General features: G+C 36.5%; 1 protein-coding gene across 1 annotated transcript in view; it reads left to right on the forward strand.

Annotated features, from left to right (window-relative positions):
- Dmd (dystrophin) overlaps nt 1-22495 on the forward strand; it is a 1212244-nt gene that overhangs the window by 491250 nt on the left and 698499 nt on the right. Inside the window, exons 21-22 of the mRNA XM_028765040.1 lie at nt 480-581; nt 16807-16915. Of these exons, the coding sequence (XP_028620873.1) occupies nt 480-581; nt 16807-16915 (211 nt within the window). The remainder of the gene's footprint in view (nt 1-479; nt 582-16806; nt 16916-22495) is intronic.

The following is a 22495-nucleotide window of genomic DNA, read 5'->3' on the forward strand; positions in this document are numbered from 1 at the left end:
TGTGTGTGTGTGTGTGTGTGTGTGTGTGTGTGTGTGTGTGTGTGTGTAGTGGGAGAGAGACAAGAAGAGAGAAAATTTATTAGATCTGTAGCTCAAAATAGAAACCTATAAAATAAGGAGTCTGTAAGGTATGGAAAATATTAAGATTATTTATGTTACTGATGTTAAATCTGTTAATTATACTGATAAATTATACCTTTCATCATTGTGATTTGCTGCTTTAAAAACGTATAATATTTCTGTTCATCCACAATATTATCATGATACAATTCAAAGGATTTTGGATTATTTTAATGTTAGGGTACTTCACAGCAACCTGTATTTATTTTCTCTGCATCAAAAATTACATTTTTGTGCCCCTGTGAACCATGCAGAAATTGATCTGCAATACATGTGGAGTCTCTAAGGGTATATTTAAATTTAGTAATTTTATTGCTAACTGTGAAGTTAATCTGCACTGTATGCATTCTTTTCCCCAGGAAACTGAAGTAACAGTTCAAGCTAAACAACCGGATGTGGAAAGGCTTTTGTCTAAAGGGTATCATTTGTATAAGGAAAAACCAAGCACTCAGCCAGTGAAGGTAATGAAGCAACCTCTAGCATTATCTGTTACCTCATAATAGGCTAAGCTTCCCCATTGTACACTTGCCATTGCCATTGTCTGTTTAGAATCTTTGAAATAACTTGTAAGGAAATATTGGCCATACTATAGTTATAGAACTAAAGCTCTCCTCTGGATCAACATATCCTATTTACATAAAGGGATCTTAAGTCTAATAACAAGTCACTGCATTAAAGGATTTATTTCTGTCCTGATGGGGTACCATCAATACAAAAAGTAGTACCACCTTCAAGGTAGATTAAATTCTTTGAGACTTGATAACTTTGCTTTCCCACCCTGATACTCATCATATTGTTTGGTTTAATTCAACTAAAGCCATTGCAGCATGTTGTCTTCAGCAGCTGTAAAGAATCACAGTATGGTCTAGGACCTTTTCTTGCTCTATTGCTTTTGCTTATGAAAGAGAAAACCCTGTTTCTGGGCATCAGTACTTTATTAGGTCAGGAATTTTTAGTGAAATGTTATATAGTTGCATCATTCTTCAGTAAAAAACCTGGCCTGGGTGAAAGTTTTCTACTTCCTTATTTTCTATGTGTACATTTTAAACTCTAGGATACATTTATTCATAGGATCTTACCTGAGGAGAGAAATAGAAAGCCTGGTCTTTTACAAACAAACAAATTCCCACTCAATGGCCTCCATTTACAATTGAGAAGCCAGTGATAAATGATAAATAAATGTTAGGTAGAGTTTATCTTGTTCTCCATACCTGGCCAAAATTTTAACAGCTTCCACGATGATAAAGGTTTCTGAGAGCCTGTAATGGTGGCTGTTTATTGATCAGTTTTGATTTCTCAGCTAATATTGCTGGCTGAGATTTAAGAAGGCTTATTCTCATGTTCAAAACCATTCTTAAACAGTGCAGATCAGTAACCTCATTATACAAAACCAGTTTGTCTTTGCAAATAAAATTATAAGAACTTAGAATCTGACTGAAAAGTTATTGCTTAGTTTCAATGTACTTGGGCCAAGGTTTAGTTCTAAAGAATTGTTTCTTTTCCCCACAGTTTACTTGGAAGTTTTCTTTTTTGTTGTTATTTTTATTGGATATTTCATTTATTTACATTTCAGATATTATCCCCTTTCCCCATCTCCCCCATAAATCTCCTATCCCATACCCCCTACTCCTTTTTGCTTTTATACAATTTTAATTACATGCAAGTATTGAGATCAGTTCTAAGTTGAGTAACTAGCATTACAATAGATGCAAATAGTCAAAAAACAAGCAAAACAATAAACACAAATAGTAAAAAGAACAAACAAGGCAATGAAGTTCCTTGATCATTTCTGTGAACACTATTTTTAAGGGCTTATCAAGATGACCAAAATATCTGAGCCTACTTCCCTGTCCTAACCTAAAGTCATTTTCGTGTCTAAAGCCTACTTCTTTGTTTTAGCCTAAGATTTAGATTCCCACCTGAACTTACTTCTTTGTTCTAGCCTAATATTTAGATTCCTGTCTGAAATTACTTCTTTTTTCTAGCCTAATGTCAGCTTCCTGTCTGAAGCCCATTTCCTTGTCAATGGCCAATATCAGATTCCTGCCAAGGAGCCCATTTCCTTGTCCTTGGCCAATGTAAGATTCTTGGCAAGCAGCCACAAAAGCCCTCCACATCTCCCCTTTTTTATTTAATAAACAAGACTGAGCCTGTCTTAGATCATTCTGCCAGGAATGCCTCCCTTACCCATCGTGGAGTATGCATTATCAAAAGCAATGCAGTTCTGTCTTAGGTTGGTAAGGCTCTGTGCAGAATCTTTCAAATCCTTGGCTTGCCAGCCTGTTAAATTAATAAGTCTGTCTGGGGGTCCATTTTCAGTTTCAAGTCATGTACTTTGGCTGCCAAAATGTTAATATTGTTAAAGACAAGCTTTCACACGATGGGCAGGAATAAAAATATTCCCAGAACTAAAATGAGCTAACATGCTCAATTTATATATGCCATTTTTGATGCTTGACCAAAATGGACATACTGACTTCAAGCCATTGATAATTTTATCAGTAGCATCTACTGTATCAACACTCAGCAGAGCAGAAGTCTTTAAATTCATAAGCTTACTATGCAAAGTTAAAACATCCAGAGAGGTGTTAGAATTATGCAAAATACCCTGAAAGTGACTTTAAAGTTTTTCCTAATTTTAATGACTATCATTGTAAATTTTAGAAGTAACATAACTCCATTGGTGTTTGGCATGACACTTGAGATAGCTACTTACTCTTAAACACTGAACCTCCTCCCATAATTTGAATAAGATAAAGAGCATCAATCCTACATTCCAAATGCCTATCTAAATCCTCTTGTATACTTGAAACCTTAGTAATATTTTTTTTTACTAAATTATTTACAAAAGTAGCTGTCTTAACTTCTTGTGTCAAAGCAATTGCAGAAGCAGTGATGCTAGCAATTAATATAATTAAAGCTGTTATACCAGCAATAATCAAGCCCACTACCCTTCTGTTTAAAGCCTAACTCACTTCTTCCAGTACTTGCAAAATATTTTCAAAATAAAAAGGTTCTGTAATATGCAGGGCAATAAAAAATTAGCTGGTTGATAGCCTACCATAACAGACATGCCAGGTTTCAACACACTAATACAATTAGAAAGTGTACAATCCGTCCAACTTACAATAAATATTGTAGAAGAAATAAAAATAATTTTAACTTGACAATTAAAAGAGTCTTAACACATACACTAACACTTATTTGAAATCTAGATCCTGTCCCAATTTTATCTCTTGCTAACATAACATCATAGAGAACTGCAACAACTTCCAAATATGTCTCTGAATATGTCCAGAACCAGCCTTCCCAATGAAGACTGTTATTTCCAATATTGGATTGATTTCTAGTCCAGTCCATGATTGAGCCCGAATAACTGGTCATATTTAAGAAAAATACAAGAGTCATTATAGCTTCTCTTTTTGATTTTCTATTTCACACGGTCTAAAAACTTGAGGCAAGGCAGCTTGTCCCATCTGGGATATAGGCAAGCAAATATAGGTCAGCAACATGTGTCTAATACAGCTTCCCAGTCACCATTGTCAGGGCACTCAGCAAGCTCACAGGTCAGCATCATTCTTTGTCCCAGCATCACCATGTCTCATCAGTCACTCTGGCTGCCACCATTCTCCTTCAGCATCTTACAGAAAAAAACAAAAGCATGCCCTCTTCCCCATATTACATACCTGATTGGGATCATGCCACATGCTAGTAAGTGGATCCTTACTTTTTACCTAGGCATAAGTATGACTAGATGTAGGGTGACATAGACACTCAGGAGAAAGCTCCTTGGCATCCAATTTTTTAAAAAAATTAAAATAAAAAGAGCACGATTTAAATAAATTTGTGGTATATAGTGATGTACCTCCCCTTTTTTATTTTATGAAGATATTGTTTTAAAGTTCCATGGGCCACTTCCCTGATACCTTGTCTTTGAGGATTATAAGGAATCACAATAATATGGATAATATTAAATTGTTGACAAAAGTCTCAAATGCTCGACTACAATAGCCCGTTCCATTATCTGTTTTTTTTATTGGATATTTTATTTATTTGCCGTTCAGATGTTATCCCCTTTTCCCAAGCCCCCCAAAACCTCTTATTCAATCCTCCTTCCTCAAACTTCTATGAGGATGTGTCCCCAACCATATGCTCATTCCTGCTTCTCTGCCCTCGAATTTCCCCACACTGGGGCATCCAGCCTTCCAAGGACCAAGTCCCACCTCTCCCACTGATGCCCAACAATGCCATTCTCAACTACATATGCAGCTGGAGCCATGGGTCAATCCATGTGTGTTCCCAGGCTGGTGGTTTAGATACTGGAAAATGTGTTTTTTTTTAATTATTGGACATTTTATTTACATTTCAGATATGATTCCCTTTCCACATTTGCCCCCTACCCAAGAACCTCCTGTCCCATCCTCCCTCCTCCTGCTTCTGTGAGGATGTGCCCCCACCGACCCACTCCCAACTCCCCACCCTCAAATTCCTCCACTCTGGGGCATCCAGCCTTCACTGGACCAAGGGCCTCCTCTCCCACCTTTGCCTGACAATGCCATCATCCCCTGCATATACAGCTGGAGTCATGGGTCCCTCCCTATGTGCTCCCAGGCTGGTGGTTTAGACCCTGGGAGTTCTGGATGGTTGGTATTGTTGCTCTCTCCATGGGGCAGCAAACACTTTCAGCTCCTTCAGTCTTCTCTCTCACTCTTCCATTGGGAACCCCAGTTCTATGGTTAGCTGTGAGCATCCACCTCTGTACAGATTAAGCTCTGGCAGACCTCTAAGGAGACAGCTATGTCAGACTCCTGTCAGCATGTACTTCCTGGTATCCACATCAGAGTGGACTTTTGGTGACTGCACATGGGATGGATATCCAGGTGGAACAGTCTCCAGACAACCCCTCCTTCAGTTTCTGTCCAACACTTTGTCTCCATATTTGGAAAGATGTGCCTTTGTTTTCATTAAATTTTAAAAAGTCTTTAATTTCTTTCTTTATTTGTTCCCTGACCAAGGTACAATTGAGTAATGTGTTGTTCAGTTTCCACTTGTATGTGAGCTTTCTATTATTTTTGTCATTATTGAAGACCAGTCGTAGTGTGTGATGGTCTGATAAGATGCATGGGATTATTGCATTTTTTTTTATTTGTTGAGGCCTGTTTTGTGACAAATTATACGGTCAATTTTGGAAAAGGTACCATCAGATGCTGAGAAGAAGGTATATTCTTTTTTTTTTTTTAGGATGAAATGTTCTATAGATATGTTAAATCCATTTGGTTCATAACTTCTCTTAGTTTCACTGTGTCTCTGTTTAGTTTCTGTTTTCATGATCTGTCCATTTCTGAGAGTGGGGTGTTGAAATCTCCCACTATTATTGTGTGAGAAGCAATGTGTGCTTTGAGCTTTGGTAAAGTTTCTTTTATGAATGTGGGTGGCCTCATGTTTCGAGCATAGATGTTCAGAATTGAGAGTTCATCTTGGTTGATTTTTTCCTTTGACACATATGAAGTGTACTTAATTATCTTTTTTGATAACTGTAGGTTGAAAGTCGATTTTATTCGATATTAGAATGGCTACTCCAGCTTGTTTCTTGGGACTATTTTCTTCAAACATTGTTTTCCAGCCTTTTATTCTGAGGAAGTATTTGTCTTTGTCACTGAGGTGTTTTTCCTGTATGTAGCAAAACACTGGGTTCTATTTACGTATCTGTTAGTCTACATCTTTTGGGGGGGAATTCAGTCCATTGATGTTAAGAGATATTAAAGAAAAGTGATTGTTGCTTCCTGTTATTTTTGATGTTAAAGGTGGAATTATGTTTGTGTGGCTATCTTCTTTTGGGTTTATTGAAAGATTACTTTCTTGCTTTTTCTAGGGTATAATTTCCTTCTTTGTGTTGGAGCTTTCCCTCTATTACCTTTTGTAGGGCTGGATTTGTGGAAAGATATTGTGTAAATTTGTTTGTGTCATGGAATATCTTGGTTTCTCCGTCTATTGTGATTGAGAGTTTTGCTGGGTATAGTAGCCTGGCCTGGCATTTGTATTCTCTTAGGGTCCATGTGACATCTTTTCAGGATCTTCTGGCTTTTACAGTTTCTGGTGAGAAGTCTGGTGTAATTACAACAGGTCGGCTTTAATAATTCACTTGACCCTTTTCCCTTACTGCTTTTAATATTCTTTCCTTGTTTTGTGCATTTGGTGTTTTGAATATTATGTGACAGGAGGAATTTCTGGTCGACTCTATTTGGAGTTCAGTAGACTTCTTGTACGCTCATAGGTATCATTTTCTTTAGGTTAGGGAAGTTTTCTTCTACAATTTTGTTGAAAATATTTACTGGCCCTTTAATTTGGGAATCTTCACTCTCATCTATACCCATTATCCTTAGGTTTGGTCTTCTCAGTGTGTTCTGAATTTCCAGGATGTTTAGGGTTAGGAGCTTTTTTTCATTTTTCATTTTCTTTGACTATTGTGTCCATATTTTCTATTGTATCTTCTGCACCTGAGATTCTCTCTTCTATCTCGTATATCTATGACTCTTGATCTCTTTCCTAGGTTTTCAATCTCCAGGGTAGACTCCTTTTATGATCTCTTTATTGTTTCTACTTCCATTTTTATATCCTGGATTGTTTTGTTCAATTCCTTCACCTGTTTGGTTGTGTTTTTTTGTAATTCTTTAAGAGATTTTTGTGTCTTCTTTAAAGACTTCTGCCAGTTTACCTGTGTTCTCCTGTATTTCTTTGAGAGAGTTATGTCATCCTTAAAGTACTCTATCCTCTTCATGAGAAGTGATTTTAAATCTGAATCTGGCTGTGATCCTGTGATCCTGTGATCCTGAGATCCTGGGGGTCAGGCTGCATCTGGGATTCTGAAATACTGGTATGACTAATCTTCTGAGATCCTGTGATCCTATGATCCTATGTTCCTAGGTGTGTTAGAACTCCTGGGAGTCCAGCCTCCTCTGGGTTTGGGGGGATTGGGTGCAGAGCTGATGCTAAAGGTCTGCTCAGGGCACCAGTTCTGACCAGAAGGTGGGAGTTTTCATCAAGTAAATTTAATGTTGGATTTTGAATATAATGGCAAAACACCAGATGCAAAAGGCACAACTTTCTCTGGAAATATTAAAGTCTCTCATTCATAATTAAGTTATCTCTAATCCTAAAGTACAGAAAAATAATGTGCATACAACTTGAGGTTTCATTTGATCCTTTAAAAATAAAATAAATATTTTTGTTGTTTGGACTGCAGACATGGAGCCAGTACTGAAAACAGCATATTTCATTTTGCTTTGGATAAAAGTATACAGGTTAGTTACCAGACTGATAAAATACCAAGAGTAATTACTGCAGAGATCCTCATTCTAGTGAACCACTAAATGAACAAATGGACTAAAGGATAAGTCATTTCTATCTATTCTTGATTCACCCTCAAAACCTTAATGACAATGAGCTGAAACTGAACACCCTTTCTCATAGTTCACAAAAGTGTGTTTAATTTTGCTTTACTGCCTGCTTTTGCATAAAACATAGAAAAATCCTTCCTTCAAAATGTAGGAAGTTTTGCTTTTCTCATACATATATTAATCAAATCAGTTATGCTTAACTTAATCTCATTTCCACTTATACATTCATTCCCAAGGCTGCTTTGACATGTGAACTGAACTCCACCCAACTCTGATGTTTCCTCAGTGAAATAAATGGAAAATTAAAACAAACAAACAAACAAACAAAAACAAAGCCATATAACTTGTCTTATTTTTCCCACTTCTCTTAAAGCTGTCTTATAAGTCAGTGACATTTTTCCTTCCACTTTTCCTGCTTCCCCATATATATAGTTCATTTGAAAGAGGTGGAATATCAGTAAACATATGTGTACAAGTTCTCTGATCTTAGAGAAATCAAACTATCAAGTTGATAGGGGTCAGATGTTTGATTGATTTGGCCTTATCAGACATAGAGAAGTTGTTGACTCACAACATGATACTTTGTTTTGTTTTGTCATATCAGGGATGGAACACTCAGGGTGCTGTACATGATAAGCAAATTTTCTACCTATGAGTTGTACCTTGTTTTGTAGAAAAAACATGAAACTTACCTGCAGTTTTGGAGTATCCTAAAGTACTAAAATCTCACAAAAAAAGTTTTATCATTCAGAATTTAATACCTAACACACAAAAGCAGAAAGATTGTGATGTATTAACTATTGTTACAAAAAAATAAGCCTTCAACAAGTTAGTGAGAATCTTGATAAGATGATGATATGCAGTAGGATAAATGTGTTGTCATAAAGAAAAAATTCAGCTTAATAGAGTTATTAACTACAAAGTAGCTAGGGAAAGAAACCATCCCTTGTGATTGACTATAATTGAAAATGACTAATGATACTAATGTTTAGTAGTTCCATGTGAAGAAAGGATGTCCAGAGATTTATATTTGCCCTCTTGACCATTTGTCTGCAGCAATTATTCTGTGTAAAATGTTGTGATGTAATCATGTGGCCAATTATCTAAAATTTGTCACTCCTTACTTTTAATTTCTCATTAAAGTATACATTGATGAGTAAGAGATATTGGCTTAAGCAATATCTCTGATAGTTGAAAAAAACAACAAATCAAACTTGCCATGTCTTATTACTTCAGCAAATAATTACAGTATTTTAAATCCCATTAATTCTCTCAGCTTTAAATGAGGTAACATTGACATTTCTAAAATCACATACAAATTTAATGAAATTTAACAGAAAACTACATTTAAAGTGAGTATGAATACCAGCAGCAAGCCAATATATGATACATTTTAAACTATCTTGCTCTAGCTTCTTCTTAATTCTGTGCATTTATTGGAAAGGAAACAGCTTCTTGGTCTGGAATACATTTGTATAAGACAATTTTGGGGTCTTACATTTGGAGGAGAATATTTGGAAATAAAAAAGTAGGCAGACAGAGGTGATTCTTAAAAAGAAAAATAAAGGGTTGAAGAAAGCTAGGTTCTCTTCCAGAAAACTTGAGTCCGGTTCCTAGTATTCACATTGAGTGATTCACAACTGCTGTTGAATCCAGCTGGAGCCTATCTGACCCTCTTTATTGGCCTCCATTTGGATCCTCATACATATGTGCATGCACATACACAAATAGACATGATCGTTTTTATTTTTAAATGTAATTTTATTTTACAAAGAAAATTTATATTCCTCAAGGATATTTATGAAATATTCAATTGTTTCCATACAAGATCTATCTACCATTTGCAGACTTTGTCACTAAGGGGATATTGGAGAATTTCCATTGTTTAGGAAATTTTCTATTGTCACCTCTGCATTTTGTTTCCAAAGAAGAATCGTCTGGCTCCATGTCCAACTTCCTGGTCCCCTCTTCCTACAATCCTTCCCACCATCACCATTTCTTATTTGCCTCTGAGAGAATGGATCCTCCTAGGTATCCCTGCACCCTGTGCATCAAGTCTTTTCTGGGCTAGACACATGCTATCACACTGATGCCAGACAAGGCAGTAGGTTAGAAAAACATATCCCACAGACAGGCAACTTTATTTTGGATAGCCCTTCTCCATTTGTTCAGGACTCACATGAAGACCATCTGCTACATATGTGCGGGGAGGCCTAGATCCAGCCCTTTAATGCTTTATGGTTGGTGATTCAGTCTCAGAGAACACTATGGGTACAGGTTAGTTGTCTCTGTTGGTCTTCTTGTGGAGTTCCTATCCCCTTTGGAACATGTAATCCTTCCCCTTACTTTTTCATAAGAGACCCCAAGTTTTATCCAATGTTTGGCTGTGGTTGTCTACATCCCATTGATTCAGCTGCATTGCGGAGCCTCTCATAGGACAGCCATGCTAGACTCTTGTCTACATGTATAATAGAATATAATGAATAGTATCTGAGATTGGAGGTTGCCCATGGGATGGGTCTCAAGTTGGGCCAGTTATTGGTTGTCCCTTCCCTCAATCTCTGCTCAATCCCCAGTCCCTGCATTTTTTGTAGACAGGATAAATTTGGGGTTGGAAATTTGGTATCCCTACCACTCCACTGGGGTTCCTCTCCATCCTCCTGTTACCCAGATCCCTCCCTCAATCTGAGTCTTAGGGCTATTTTATTCATAGTTCTAAGTGAGATTCAAGCATTCCTTGTGCCTTTCTTCCTGTTCAGCTTCTTTGGGTCTGAGGAGTATAGCATGAGTATTCTGTATTTTATGGCTAATATGTACTTATAAGTGAGTACATACCATGCATGTCCTTTTGGGACTGGGTTACCTTACTTCAGATGATATTCTAAAGTTTCATCCATTTTCCTGAAAATTCGGGATCTTTGTTTTTAATAGCTGAATAGGATTCCACTGTGTAGATGTACCACACTTTTTTATCCATTCTTCAGTTAAAGGAAATCTAGATTTTTTCCAGTTTCTGAATATTACAAATAAAGCTGTTATGAACATAGATGTGCAAATGTCCTTGTTATATGTTAGAGCATCTTTTGAGTACCTGCCAAGGGTCTTTAGGTAGAACTAATGCCAGTTTTCTGAGAAACTTCCAAATTGATTTCCAGAGAAGTTGTACAAGTTTTCAATCCTACCAGCAATGGAGTAGTGTTCCCCTTTCTCCACATACGTGCAAGCAGGTGCTATCCCTTGAGTTTTTTTATCTTAGCCATTCTAATTGGTATAAGATGGAATCTCAGAGTTGTTTTGACATGGATTTCCTTGATTACTAAGGACTTTGAACATCTAAGTATTCCCTGCCATTTGAGAGTCTTCTGTTGAGAATTCTCTGTTTAACTCTGTGTACCAATTTTAATTGAGTTTAGCTTTGTACCTAATTTTTAATTGAATTATTTTCATTGTTTGTGTATAACTTCCTGTATCCTTTGTAAATTTTAGGTATTAGCCATTTATCCTCATACTGATCTTAAACACACACCCCTTACTCTTCCCTATCCTCCTCACACTCAGGTCCCTCCCTTGATCTGCTTCTTATGGCTATTTTATTTACACTTCTAAGTGAGATTCAAGCATCCTCACTTGTACCTTCTTTCCTGTTTATCTTGGTGAAGATCCTTTCCCAATCATCAGGCTGTCATTTTGGCTTATTGACAGTGTCCCTTACCTTACAAAGTTTTTCACTTTTGTGAGGTCACATTTATCCATTGTTGTTTTTAGAGCCTGAGACATTGATGTTCTGTTTAGGAAATTGTCTCCTATACCAGTCTGTTCAAGGCCATTTTCAACTCTCTCTTCTACAAGATTAAGTGTATCTGGTTTTATGTTGAGGTCCTTGATCCACTTAGACTTTGAGTTTTGTACAGGGATAAATATGGATCTATTTTCATTCTTCTACATGCAGACATCCAGTTAGACCAGAACCATTTGTTGAAGATGCGTTCTTTTTTTCATTGCATGGTTTTGGCTTCTTTATTAAAAACCAAATGTCCATATGTGTATGGGTTTATTTCTGGGTCTTTCATTTGATTCTATTGATCCACCTACCAATATCATGCATTTTATCACTATTTCTCTGTAGTACAGCTTGAGGTCAGAGATCATAATTCCTCCCAACATTCATTTATTGTTCAGGACTATTTTGTCTATCCTGGATTTTTTTGTTTTTACATATGAAGTTTAGAATTAGTCCTTCAAGTTCTATGAAAATTGTGTTGGAATTTTGATGGGAATATCATTGAATATGAGGATTACTTTTCCTAAGATGAATATTTTCACTTTGTTAATCTTACCTATCCATGAGCATGGGATATCTTTCTATCTTCTGATATCTTCTTCCATTTCTTTCTTCAGAGACTTGAAGTTCTTGTCATAAAGATCTTTCACTTGTTTGATTAGAGTTACACCAAGGCTTTTCTTTTTAAATTAATCATGACTATTTTAAAGGGTATTGTTTTCCTAACAACTTTCTTAGGCCATTTATCATGTGTATAACAGAGGGCTACTGATTTCTTCGAATTAATTTTGTATCCAGACATTTTGCTGAAGGTGTTTTTTAGCTGCAGGAGTTCTAAGGTAGAATTTTGGGGGCTATTTATGTATACTATCATATGATCTGGAAGTAGTGATACTATTTGCAGGGCAGTAACTCTCACGTGGACGTGGGTCCTGTTCAGCTATGTTGTGGTTCCCACGTGTCTGCCATGGCTCAGGGAGGCAGAATTGCAAATATTTGACTGAGTTCACTCCACACAGCACTGGGCAGATGCCGGGCTGTGAGAAGCTGCAGGGCTCCGCTCAAGAGTGGAGAAGTCTCAGCCTGAAGTCCCATGGGGGCAGAACTCCTGAGTAGGGGTCTCTGGGCTGAAGTGGCTGACAGGGAGACCAGTGGTCTTTGTCTTTGGGCTCCTAGATGCTGCTGGGAGCCGCGGAAGAACCGAGATGGAGTGGGCATATAGGCTAGACTGGCCTGCAGCCAGGAGGGACTAGAGGGAGAGAAGCTCTGGCAGTGCCCCCACGGGGTGAGAAACTCTTTGTTACTACACTCAATTAGCTGGGTCAACTAGCTTGCTTGAGTTGGTGGCCTTTGTGGTGGGAACATAGAGAAGTCTTCTAGTGAGAGATTAAGCAACAGCTCAGTAAAGACCTTCTCCACAGTTCCCCGTGGCAGGGCCCCAAAGACACAAGGAAGTCCTTGATTTTAGAAGATTTGTTTTCATGGCAGAAAGTAGATGTTGTTGTCCCCCTCGTACTCCCAGGGCGGGCCTTTGGTTAAATACTCTTTGTAAGGAGGAGGGTCTGGGGAGAAATGCTTAATTATCTATGCCCTCTGGCCTTTAAGTATCTCATTAATATGGATATCTCATGAGGCTCTGAGGCCTGTAGTCACACTTTCTACCTGTGCAAGGTGCCACAAACCTCTCTTTGGGAGGGGTTCTAGGGGTATTGCCCTACGTGACTGAAAGGCACGGATCAATGGAGGTCTTCAGCCATGTGTCAGGAGGCTGGAGTTAGGGAGTGTGGCAAAATGTATACCGTCCCTTGCAGGGTGGGTCTCTAGCAATCTCTAGCCAGTGCTCCACCAGAAACCAAGCTATCCATTCACAGTCCCACATTATTTCTTCTTTTTCAATTTGTATCCTTTGATCCTCTCTAGTTGTTGTATTGCTCTATCTAGAACTTCAAGTATTATATTGAACTTGATACATATTTTCTTTCGAGATAAAAGTATGTTGTGAGATAAAAATTATATTAAAAAAGGGAGTATAAATCTCTGATATAAAGATACCATAATTGTTTTTTACTATTGTATGATTAGAAAACTCAGTCAGCCTTCACTCATTCTGCCCCACTCCATTCCCTTATCCACTCTCTGTCTCTTTTTCAATGTATGCTCCTCTACCTCCTGGTAATACTTCTGCTTTATTTTATGTGCATATCATTTCCCCATCTTCAGAAATATTTGAAGATTAGTAACTTCAGTAAACCACAATTTTGCAAAGCTATACATTTCATAATAAGATTTGATGAGATTAATATTTTCTACATTCAGAGGAACAGACATCATCCCAACATCACCTCTTTCACAATTAAAAGACAACAAAGTAGTATGGTGATTTATATCATTGGAAGGTTGGGAAAGAAGGGTTGAGAATTTAAGGCAAGCATGTGCTTACAAAGCAAGTTCAAGGACAGTATTTTCTATATAGACAGATCCTATTAAAGAAAACATAACACTTGTCAGTGACAACAGATATCAACAACTGTAAAAGAAATACACCATTTGTTGTTTTTAATCATCTATTTATTTTATTTCATGTGTATCCATATTTTACTTCCATGTATATATTTGTATTAAATATGTGTCTGGTGTTCACAGAGCCAGAAGAGAGCATTAGATGCTGTTGGAACTGTAGTTATAGGCATTTGTGAACCTTCACTATGTGTAATAGGAACCTAACTACCTTTCCCTGAATGAGTAGCAAGTGCGATTAACTTCGGAACCCTCTCTCCAATCCCTTTAAACATTCCTGTGCATAAGCATTTAGACATTTGTTTCTGGTACTCATACTCATTTTAAGTGTAGCTTTCTCTTAATTTTCATTTAAATGTGTATATATATTTGAAATGTTAATGTTGCTTCTTTTACAACCAAAAGAACTTTTGGGATTTTAAACGCTAGTTATTTGCTGAAATATGATAAGGCAAATCTGACTTGCTAATTTTTTATATTATCAAGAATATTGTTTAAGTGAGCCTTATAATGTATATAACTTACTCTTCAATATATACTTTAATGAAAAAAACTAAAAGTAAGGTGTGACAAGTTTTATATAACTGGCTAAAGGGTTATATCACAACCTTTCACTCAAATAGTTGCTGTGGGCAAATGATTAAGAAGGCAAATATAAACCTCTGGACATCCTTTCCTCAAATATAACCTACTAAGTGATAGCATCATTAATCATTTTAATTATAGTCAATCACATCCAGGAAGTTATTTTTCCTCAGCTGTTTTGTGTTAATAACTATATTAAGCTATTTTTCCTTAGACCAACAAATTTATTCTACTACATATCAATGTCTTATCAACATTCCAAAGGACTTCTTGAAGGCTTATTTTTTCCTAACAATGGTTAATAAACTACCATAAATGTACGTTTCAAGATTTACATATGACATAATAGGTTGAGTGATACAATATTGATCAAAATGTTGTTTATTTAAATATTATAATTGTACAATATGTGGTATGTGGGCATATGACTTAATGGATAACATGCTTGCCATTCAAGCATGAAGATCCCCAGATAGTGCATAAAACCAGACTTGCCTTCAGGCCAGCACTTGGAATGGCTCAATCTCGTCCCCAAGTATTTCATGAGTTCCAGACAAGCCATGACTACATGAGATCCTGTATGAAAAAAAGTAGATTAAATTAAATGTAATCAAAATAATCTAATCAATCACTTTATATTGTATTAATATTACAGAATCATATTACTTGCATTTATATGTTATTTATGGTACAGTTGGGAATGCCCATATGACTCTGCTAAAGCCCTCAGGTGAGAGTGTAGCTTTGCTAGAGTACTTTCTTATTAAGAACACAGGCTAGGTTGTACTACTTGAACATGCAAACAAAAAATCTCCCCAACTAGCAAATACCAGGAATATACCAGTAGTGAAAATTAAAAATATTTAGCTTATTACCAGAGAAGACAACACTTCAAAAGAACCATGTGCCATTTTTCAACAACTTTTAGTTTTAAGGGGGATGAGGAATGTGGAATCCATGTTCTAATTGCCTGCTGTCAAGAAGCAGTCAAGTCGACCATCAAAGTTAATGTAGCATTTCAGAAGGACTGAGTAGGGCTAAATTATATTGTTGTTCAAGGAGCAGCAGTGCATATTAGCCATTTTTGTAATGGCATAATACCCCTGTCTTTCTAAATCTGGTAATGGGATGTCTTTTTCTCTACCAAGCTCATTTTCTTGAAGTACTTTAGTCTGTGTGTCTGTGTGTCTGTTTTGTCTGTTTGTCTGTTTAACTGGGATCATCATGGCCTAGCTGGATATTAGCTACTAACCACATTTATTTTTCATATTCTCGAAGGTATCACTGAAAGCTTTATTACCAAGCATCAATACCTATTTACAATATATTTGAAAAGCTGAGGTTTTCATTTTTCTTAACTATTTTTGGTAAGAATAGTTCAAATGATTTTTGACAGTTACTTTTTACCACTGGTTATACACTAGGAATATTTGCAAATGGCTTATGAACTGCCTTTTTAACCCAAATTCTCTTAGACTACTTCTAGAAACTTCCCCAAAGTAGTGTTAAGAGATGTCTCTTATAATTATTTAAGGATATCATTCAAATATTTGCAATTCAAAATAAACAATTGAAACAAAAACTATTATAAAGGATCAAATATGAGCTGAGTCCATTCTAAGGAAATATTTAAGGATGTCAATTTAAGTTTGTTCAGTAGCTCTTGCTACAATTAACAAAGCATTTTTGAGATTTCAATATCATCTCTAGGCCTCACATATATTGGATACATTTATAGAGGGAGACATAGGATAAAATTGTGCAGTTGAAATGCCCACATGCATGTCTGTATATATACAGTCAGTTTATACATGCTAAGCATTCTCACAAGACCTGACTTTAAATTTGTAATAATCTAAGCACAAAGAGTTTAGAATCGCAGTGCATTTGTATTTGTATGTGATTATATGTGTGTGCCTACCTGCTTGTGTGTGGATGCTCACATTCATATGTCCACACATGGAAGACAAAGGTCAATATTGGCTGTCTTCTCTGTCACTTATCCACCATAGATTTTGGAACAGGGTCTTTCACTGAGGCTAAAGCTTATGGATTGGCTGGAATGATGGCCAAGGATCTTGTAGGATCCCCCTAGGTCTTCACAGAACACCCAGGATCACAGGTGAAAGCTGCCACATGCAGTTTTTTCTATTTAACCAGGTAGCTTAACTGAGGTCCTCATTTTGCACAGCAAGCACTGCCTGTTTCCAGTGAATCATCTCCCACGACCTTCTTTTAAAATTTTAAATTAAAAATTTTAAAAATATCTGTTTGGAAATAATTTTTTTCTTGTCATTATTCATGTTCTTCATAAAGAATATACTCAGAAAATGATATTAAAATGATTAGCTAAGTTATATTGACAGTGTTTGTAAAATCAGTAACATGTATGCTTTTCTATTAAAGAGGAAGTTAGAAGATCTGAGGTCTGAGTGGGAGGCTGTAAACCATTTACTAAGGGAGCTGAGGACAAAGCAGCCTGACCGTGCCCCTGGACTGAGCACTACTGGAGCCTGTAAGTATATTTTATCCCAGGTGTTCTCTTTTGCTTTAGCTGTTTGTTCAAAAGCATGGCTGGGAGGTTATCTCTTAGTGAAAGGAAAATTGGTTTCTGATTCTGCATAAAGGAGTAAACATTTATGTTATTTATTATGCAAAAGGTCTTTGAGTGGGTTCCTTGGATACTGAGAGCAATACAAGCTGTATTTTCTGAAGATTTAACTGCAAGGAAAAAAGGGCAAAAGAGGAGAAGTCATAATGTCTTAAACTGATACTTTAGCTTGCTCCTTGGCACTAAAACTGGATGGCTTTGTGGAGGACACTGAATCTCTAGGAGAAGGCCTCTCCTTTGAATTTCTGCTATACTAGAAGCAGAGTATTCATAGGTATAATTTTAAACTAAAATTAAAGGTGGTTCTTGATAAGGAAACCCAACAAAGTACCACATCCCTAGCATCTAAACACAGACATCAAGGTGAAAGTTCAGTGACAATGGAGACTTTAAAAATGTGCAAGATTGTGTTTTGTTTTTTGTCATCATTGTGAACTGAAATTTCTTTATGAAGGTTTAGTGAATAAATTATGCCAGTTTATTTTCTTTCGGTTTAGTGAATAAATTATGTCAGTTTATTTTCTTTCATGATCTCTAATTTTTAGTTCTCTCAGCACATATGCACATTGTCCATATGCAATCCTTTATTGATATTTGTTGTCTAGATGTCATTGGTGTGTTCAATGTCAGAGTCTGTAATACTGTGAAGAAATGTTATGCCAATGATTTATTTTATAAGCTTGTGGAATGGAATTTAAGGGTTTACACTCTCATATAAGGTTCTCTGAATATTACTGAAATAATCAAAGTCAGGGAACAGAAATCTATTTAAGATGCAGTGTTCCTGAATGGTAAAGTGGTGTTTCTAACTGGACATATATTCTTCATTTTTGTTTAAGTACATACATAATTAATCCATTTAATCGCTCTACATGGAGCAGCTTCTATGCATTAGGCATCAGACTGAGTGCTGAAAATTAATCAAAAAATATGTTAGTCTATCCTTTTATGAAGCACAGTCAATGCAGTAGAGAGAGAAGATAAAACAATAAAAAGGAAATGCATTATCTCAATTATAAGTGCCATAAGGTATAGTCTACAGATTACTGCCAACTGGCCTGGAAAAGAATGACAGAAAGTCAAGGCCTACCCTTAGCCCTTTCAAGTTTACATGAATATTAATGGACTCTGCAGGTGATTCTAGCACACACTGGAATATGAGAAACCTAGTTACAGAGAAAATGAGAAGGGCAGAAAGTGGGGAAGTGAGTGGTAACAAGGGCATTATTGGCTGAAGTCTAGCCAGGTAAACTTGTCTGTCCTGAGAACATCAGAAGGTGATGCATAACAGTGAGACTTGTATATGTATGGTCAAAAATGATAATAAGCAGAACTAAACCCCACAGCTGCAACACCAAGTAAGGTAATGGAGTGAGAGTGAGGTGATAAACACCATGGCCAGTGAGCTTGCAGCAGAGGCTACACAAAGAGCAAGCACTCTGAAAGAAGCTAATTTTATCAGGTACCTCCTCCATTTCTCTTCTCCCTCAATGAGGTCTATGGCTCCTTGTGTTGCTCCACTATTCCTACTATATTGCTGCCAGTGGGAAGTGTCCTCAGGACTGAGCCACTGGCAAGAGTAGGCAGCTCGAGGACCAAAGTGGAAAAAGTGGAAGAGGAATTTTCTCAAAAAGAAGATTGGTACTTCCTTTGGCAAAGTGACAGAAAACTGGCCATAAGGTCAGCCTATTAAACACACAAATGTTGAATGAAGGGAATCAACATGAAGTCAGAATCATCTTGCTTTTATTCTAAGACATTATTATTCCAAGACTTCTCTTATATGCATAGCTTCCTCTATACTTTGATAGATATTCCTGAAATAATTGCAAAATAAATATGGTTAGGCACAACTTTATTTAAGGTAAGAAATCCAAGGCATAGAAAGAATACTGCTAGACTAAGGTGTCACAGCTACAAAACAAGAGAGATGGGATCCTAGTCCAATTATATCAAGTATTGTTTGTTTTGTTGCTGTGTCTTACACTATCTATCTGTCCAACAACACAACGGGAATTCTAAATAGATGCAGAGAGCAAGCAGTTAATGCTAATTAAACACAGCCTTACATTTCTAAGGAGTAAATAGTGATCTGTATTGTTGTACCTTAAAATCAGTTTTCTCTGAATTTCTTAGAAATGGAGTGCTGAGCCTGGAATAATCATTGAAGTTGTCACCTGGTTGAATATTTTTCTTTTAACATGAGTGGAGGCTTGAGTTCAAAGTGGCTTTCTATTTGAATTGATTTTATGTTTTTCAAAGTGGCCTTTTAAAAAACACTAAAGCAAGCATCCCTGTGGCTGTTTACTTCTATTATATAATATGATGCAGAGGTCTTGTCAGAGCTGTACAAATTGTTCAAATTTACAAGATAAGTGGTCATGCTCTGAAAACTGTTTGATTTATTTTGATGATCTTAAGTATATGGGTGTCTCAGTTACCTATTATTTCTTATAATGCCCCAAAACTTAGTGGCCTAAAGCAATTTTGCTTTTGATTCTGTGACTCGTTTTTTTTTCCTGTTATCAGCCAGATGATTATTGTGATTGTTCCACTTAGTGTGAATGCAATTATTCAGCATCCAGTGAGCTAGAAATTCTAAACATCTCTAATTAAATGTTGTAAAGGTGGCTGTTCACTAGAGATCCTCATTTCTTCATACAGCCTGCACCCTCTGGTAGGCCAGACTACAGCTTCATTCTGTGATGCTAAGCTTGAAGTACTCATGATACTTAGACATTGACATTTACATAATACTTCCACTAGTCTCTATTTGTCAATGCAACTTGAAGGCTTAGTCCACAGAAGGAGTAGTGTAATCTCTTGAAATAAGAGTTATGTTGTTACATGCTTGTTTGGACAAGATGCTTGATGGTAATCATCTTTATATATAAACTACCACAACGAGAAAAGAACAAAAGACACACAAGTCTCAGTTTATACACAGTGCCCTATGTCTGTGGTTTTTAAATTTCAGCATGCAAGAAGAAAACATCAATTTCTTGCTAAAGTAGTGAACATGAGACTTCTACGAGAGAGATTTGTTCTAGTAAGTTTGAGGGAAAGGCAGTATCTCTAAAAGGTTTAAAAAGATAGTCCAATACTGGCTGCTGATCATAGGAATGCAGTTTAAACAGTGATGTATCAGGCCTTGGTTGCTTGTGAGAGTTTATCTTTCCATTTACTGCTTTGTGTAACTCTTTGGGGGTTCTGATGAAATTCAGTGTTGTGACTAACAAAGCAACTCCTTTATATTTCCAGCACTTTCTGTCTCTGTCTTTATTTGATAAAGGGCTTTGTAGCTTAAAAGTTCAATGGGTAGAAAGCACATAAAGCAGGTGATAGTTATCCAGCAGAGTGTTTCTGTGTACCTAGCAGACACTTAATAGGAGAGTAACTATACTTGTATGAAGTTTCTTTGGAGAAGCTAAGGGACATTTTTAGCCAGCCAGCCAGGACTTAACATTGGTCTGAAGGCCTGTGTGGCAGATGGAAGCAAAGAGCCAGCAAATCTGGTGGTAAATGTCACTGTGAATCGTTTCTTATCCACAAGCTGCTGGGCCTGAGAACACTCGTGTTCAACAGCACTCCACTTCACATTTTCAAAATAAATCTCTCAGAAAACATTCCTAGCATCCATATTCCAAGTGAGGAGATTTAACGCAACTATGTCAGGACAAGTGCTATGAAATGAATTGAATATTTTATAAAGACACATTAAAAAAAAGCCAGTTGATAGAGGTTTGTTGTTGATTAACCACAAGTAAAACAATTCCTCCTGTAGTTAATTTTAGAGATAACAGAACTCAAAAGCAATCTTGAAAGTACAGTATCAAATATAAAATAGCCTATATTCTGCTGTGAATAAACCCTTCAAATAAAGCAAATTATCAGTGCCCATGGAGTCAAATCCATTAGCTCTTCCTATGATTACATGTTGAAGACGGGAGCTCAGTGGTATAATGCTAAGCATGTGTGAGGCTCTGGGTTCTATCTCAAGTACTACATACAAAATACGATTTCTATACTGAAAATATTAAAGGCCACATTGATGTTGATTTTGTAGATACACTATTCTAATTTTGAACCCTAACCCCAAATATATACACTAGGAGGAGAATTTTATACTTTACATATACAGCCCTTAATGAATTATTTTAACAGAGTCGTTGTAGATCATACTCAAGATCTTTCAAGCCTTGAGCAACTACAGAATGCATTCAGTCTTTTCATTAATTAATTCATTTAAAAATTGTGTTTGAGTACATCAGAGACGTGAGGCTTTTTGAAATATAATGAGTTCTATCACACTGTATAAAGATAAGTGACCATGGCTTCCTGAGACAGTCCCCAGGATTGTTCCCATTTATCAGAAGCAAATCATTCTATTTTCTTTGTGGAGCATCCTGGTCTCATGCCAGGTTTTTCAACAATGCTCTGTGGTTAACTGACTATAAAGACACAAAAGACACAACAGAGATATCATTGTTAGCATCCTAGACAGTGATAGACTGTGAAAGCCTCAGTATTTACATGGTAATTATCAATTTTGTGATTATAAAGTTTCCCTTTTCTCCCCCTCTTAATCTTCAGGCTCAGTTACTAGCTCCCCATTAGGGCTGTACTTTTAGGTGTGAACTGGCAGAGGAAGAGGAGTCCCAACTCTTCTAATGATTACAGGAAAATTGCCTCAACATTCCTAACTATTTAACTTTCTCCAAAAAAAGACCAGAGCTTCAACAGCTCAAGGTTGAAGGCTTGAACACAAATTCCTCATGTTGTCTAAAATTTCACTGAATAGTTTTAAAAGAAAATATAATGTTACCCTCTAAGAAAGGCAATTCCAAAAGGAAGCCCTAGCACATGTGTAGCTAAATTATGGGTTTAAAAACTATAGACTGGATTGTTTTCTAGTGAGAGATAGAAAGAGTGGGGAGGTAGGGAGGAGCTAGGTGGTATAGGGAGGGAAAACCATAATCAGAATATATTATATGAGAAAAAAATCCATTTTCATTAAAGGGAAAAAAAGGATCCCCAGATATGTGTGGGAGATTAGATTTACTTCACTGAACAAAATAACTAATCTCATTGTTTTGGTTTGACTCATAAAGAAGAAATGTAATTCAATTATATTTTGTTAATATGGCAAAGAGCACTGTAGCACAAAATTGCCAGACAGCTTTTCTTTAGGATACCCATGTTCAAAATAAAAAGTCAACATCTGGATTTTAAAAAAAAAACCTTCAAAATGAAATCCATTATTACTTATTATAATTACTCTGTGGATGTAACAAATCAAATTTTGATATAAGAAAAAAACATAGTATGAATGATATCTGATAGGATATTTCTTCTGCACAACTATCTCAGGAAGCCACTAAAAGGCATGTCTGCTTGCCGTAGCATTCTCTCTCCTCTTCTCTTCTCTTCTCTTCTCTTCTCTTCTCTTCTCTTCTCTTCTCTTCTCTTCTCTTCTCTTCTCTT

This window comes from Grammomys surdaster, unplaced genomic scaffold (genome assembly GCF_004785775.1).
Source record: "Grammomys surdaster isolate TR1022 unplaced genomic scaffold, NIH_TR_1.0 148, whole genome shotgun sequence".
NCBI lineage: Eukaryota > Metazoa > Chordata > Mammalia > Rodentia > Muridae > Grammomys > Grammomys surdaster.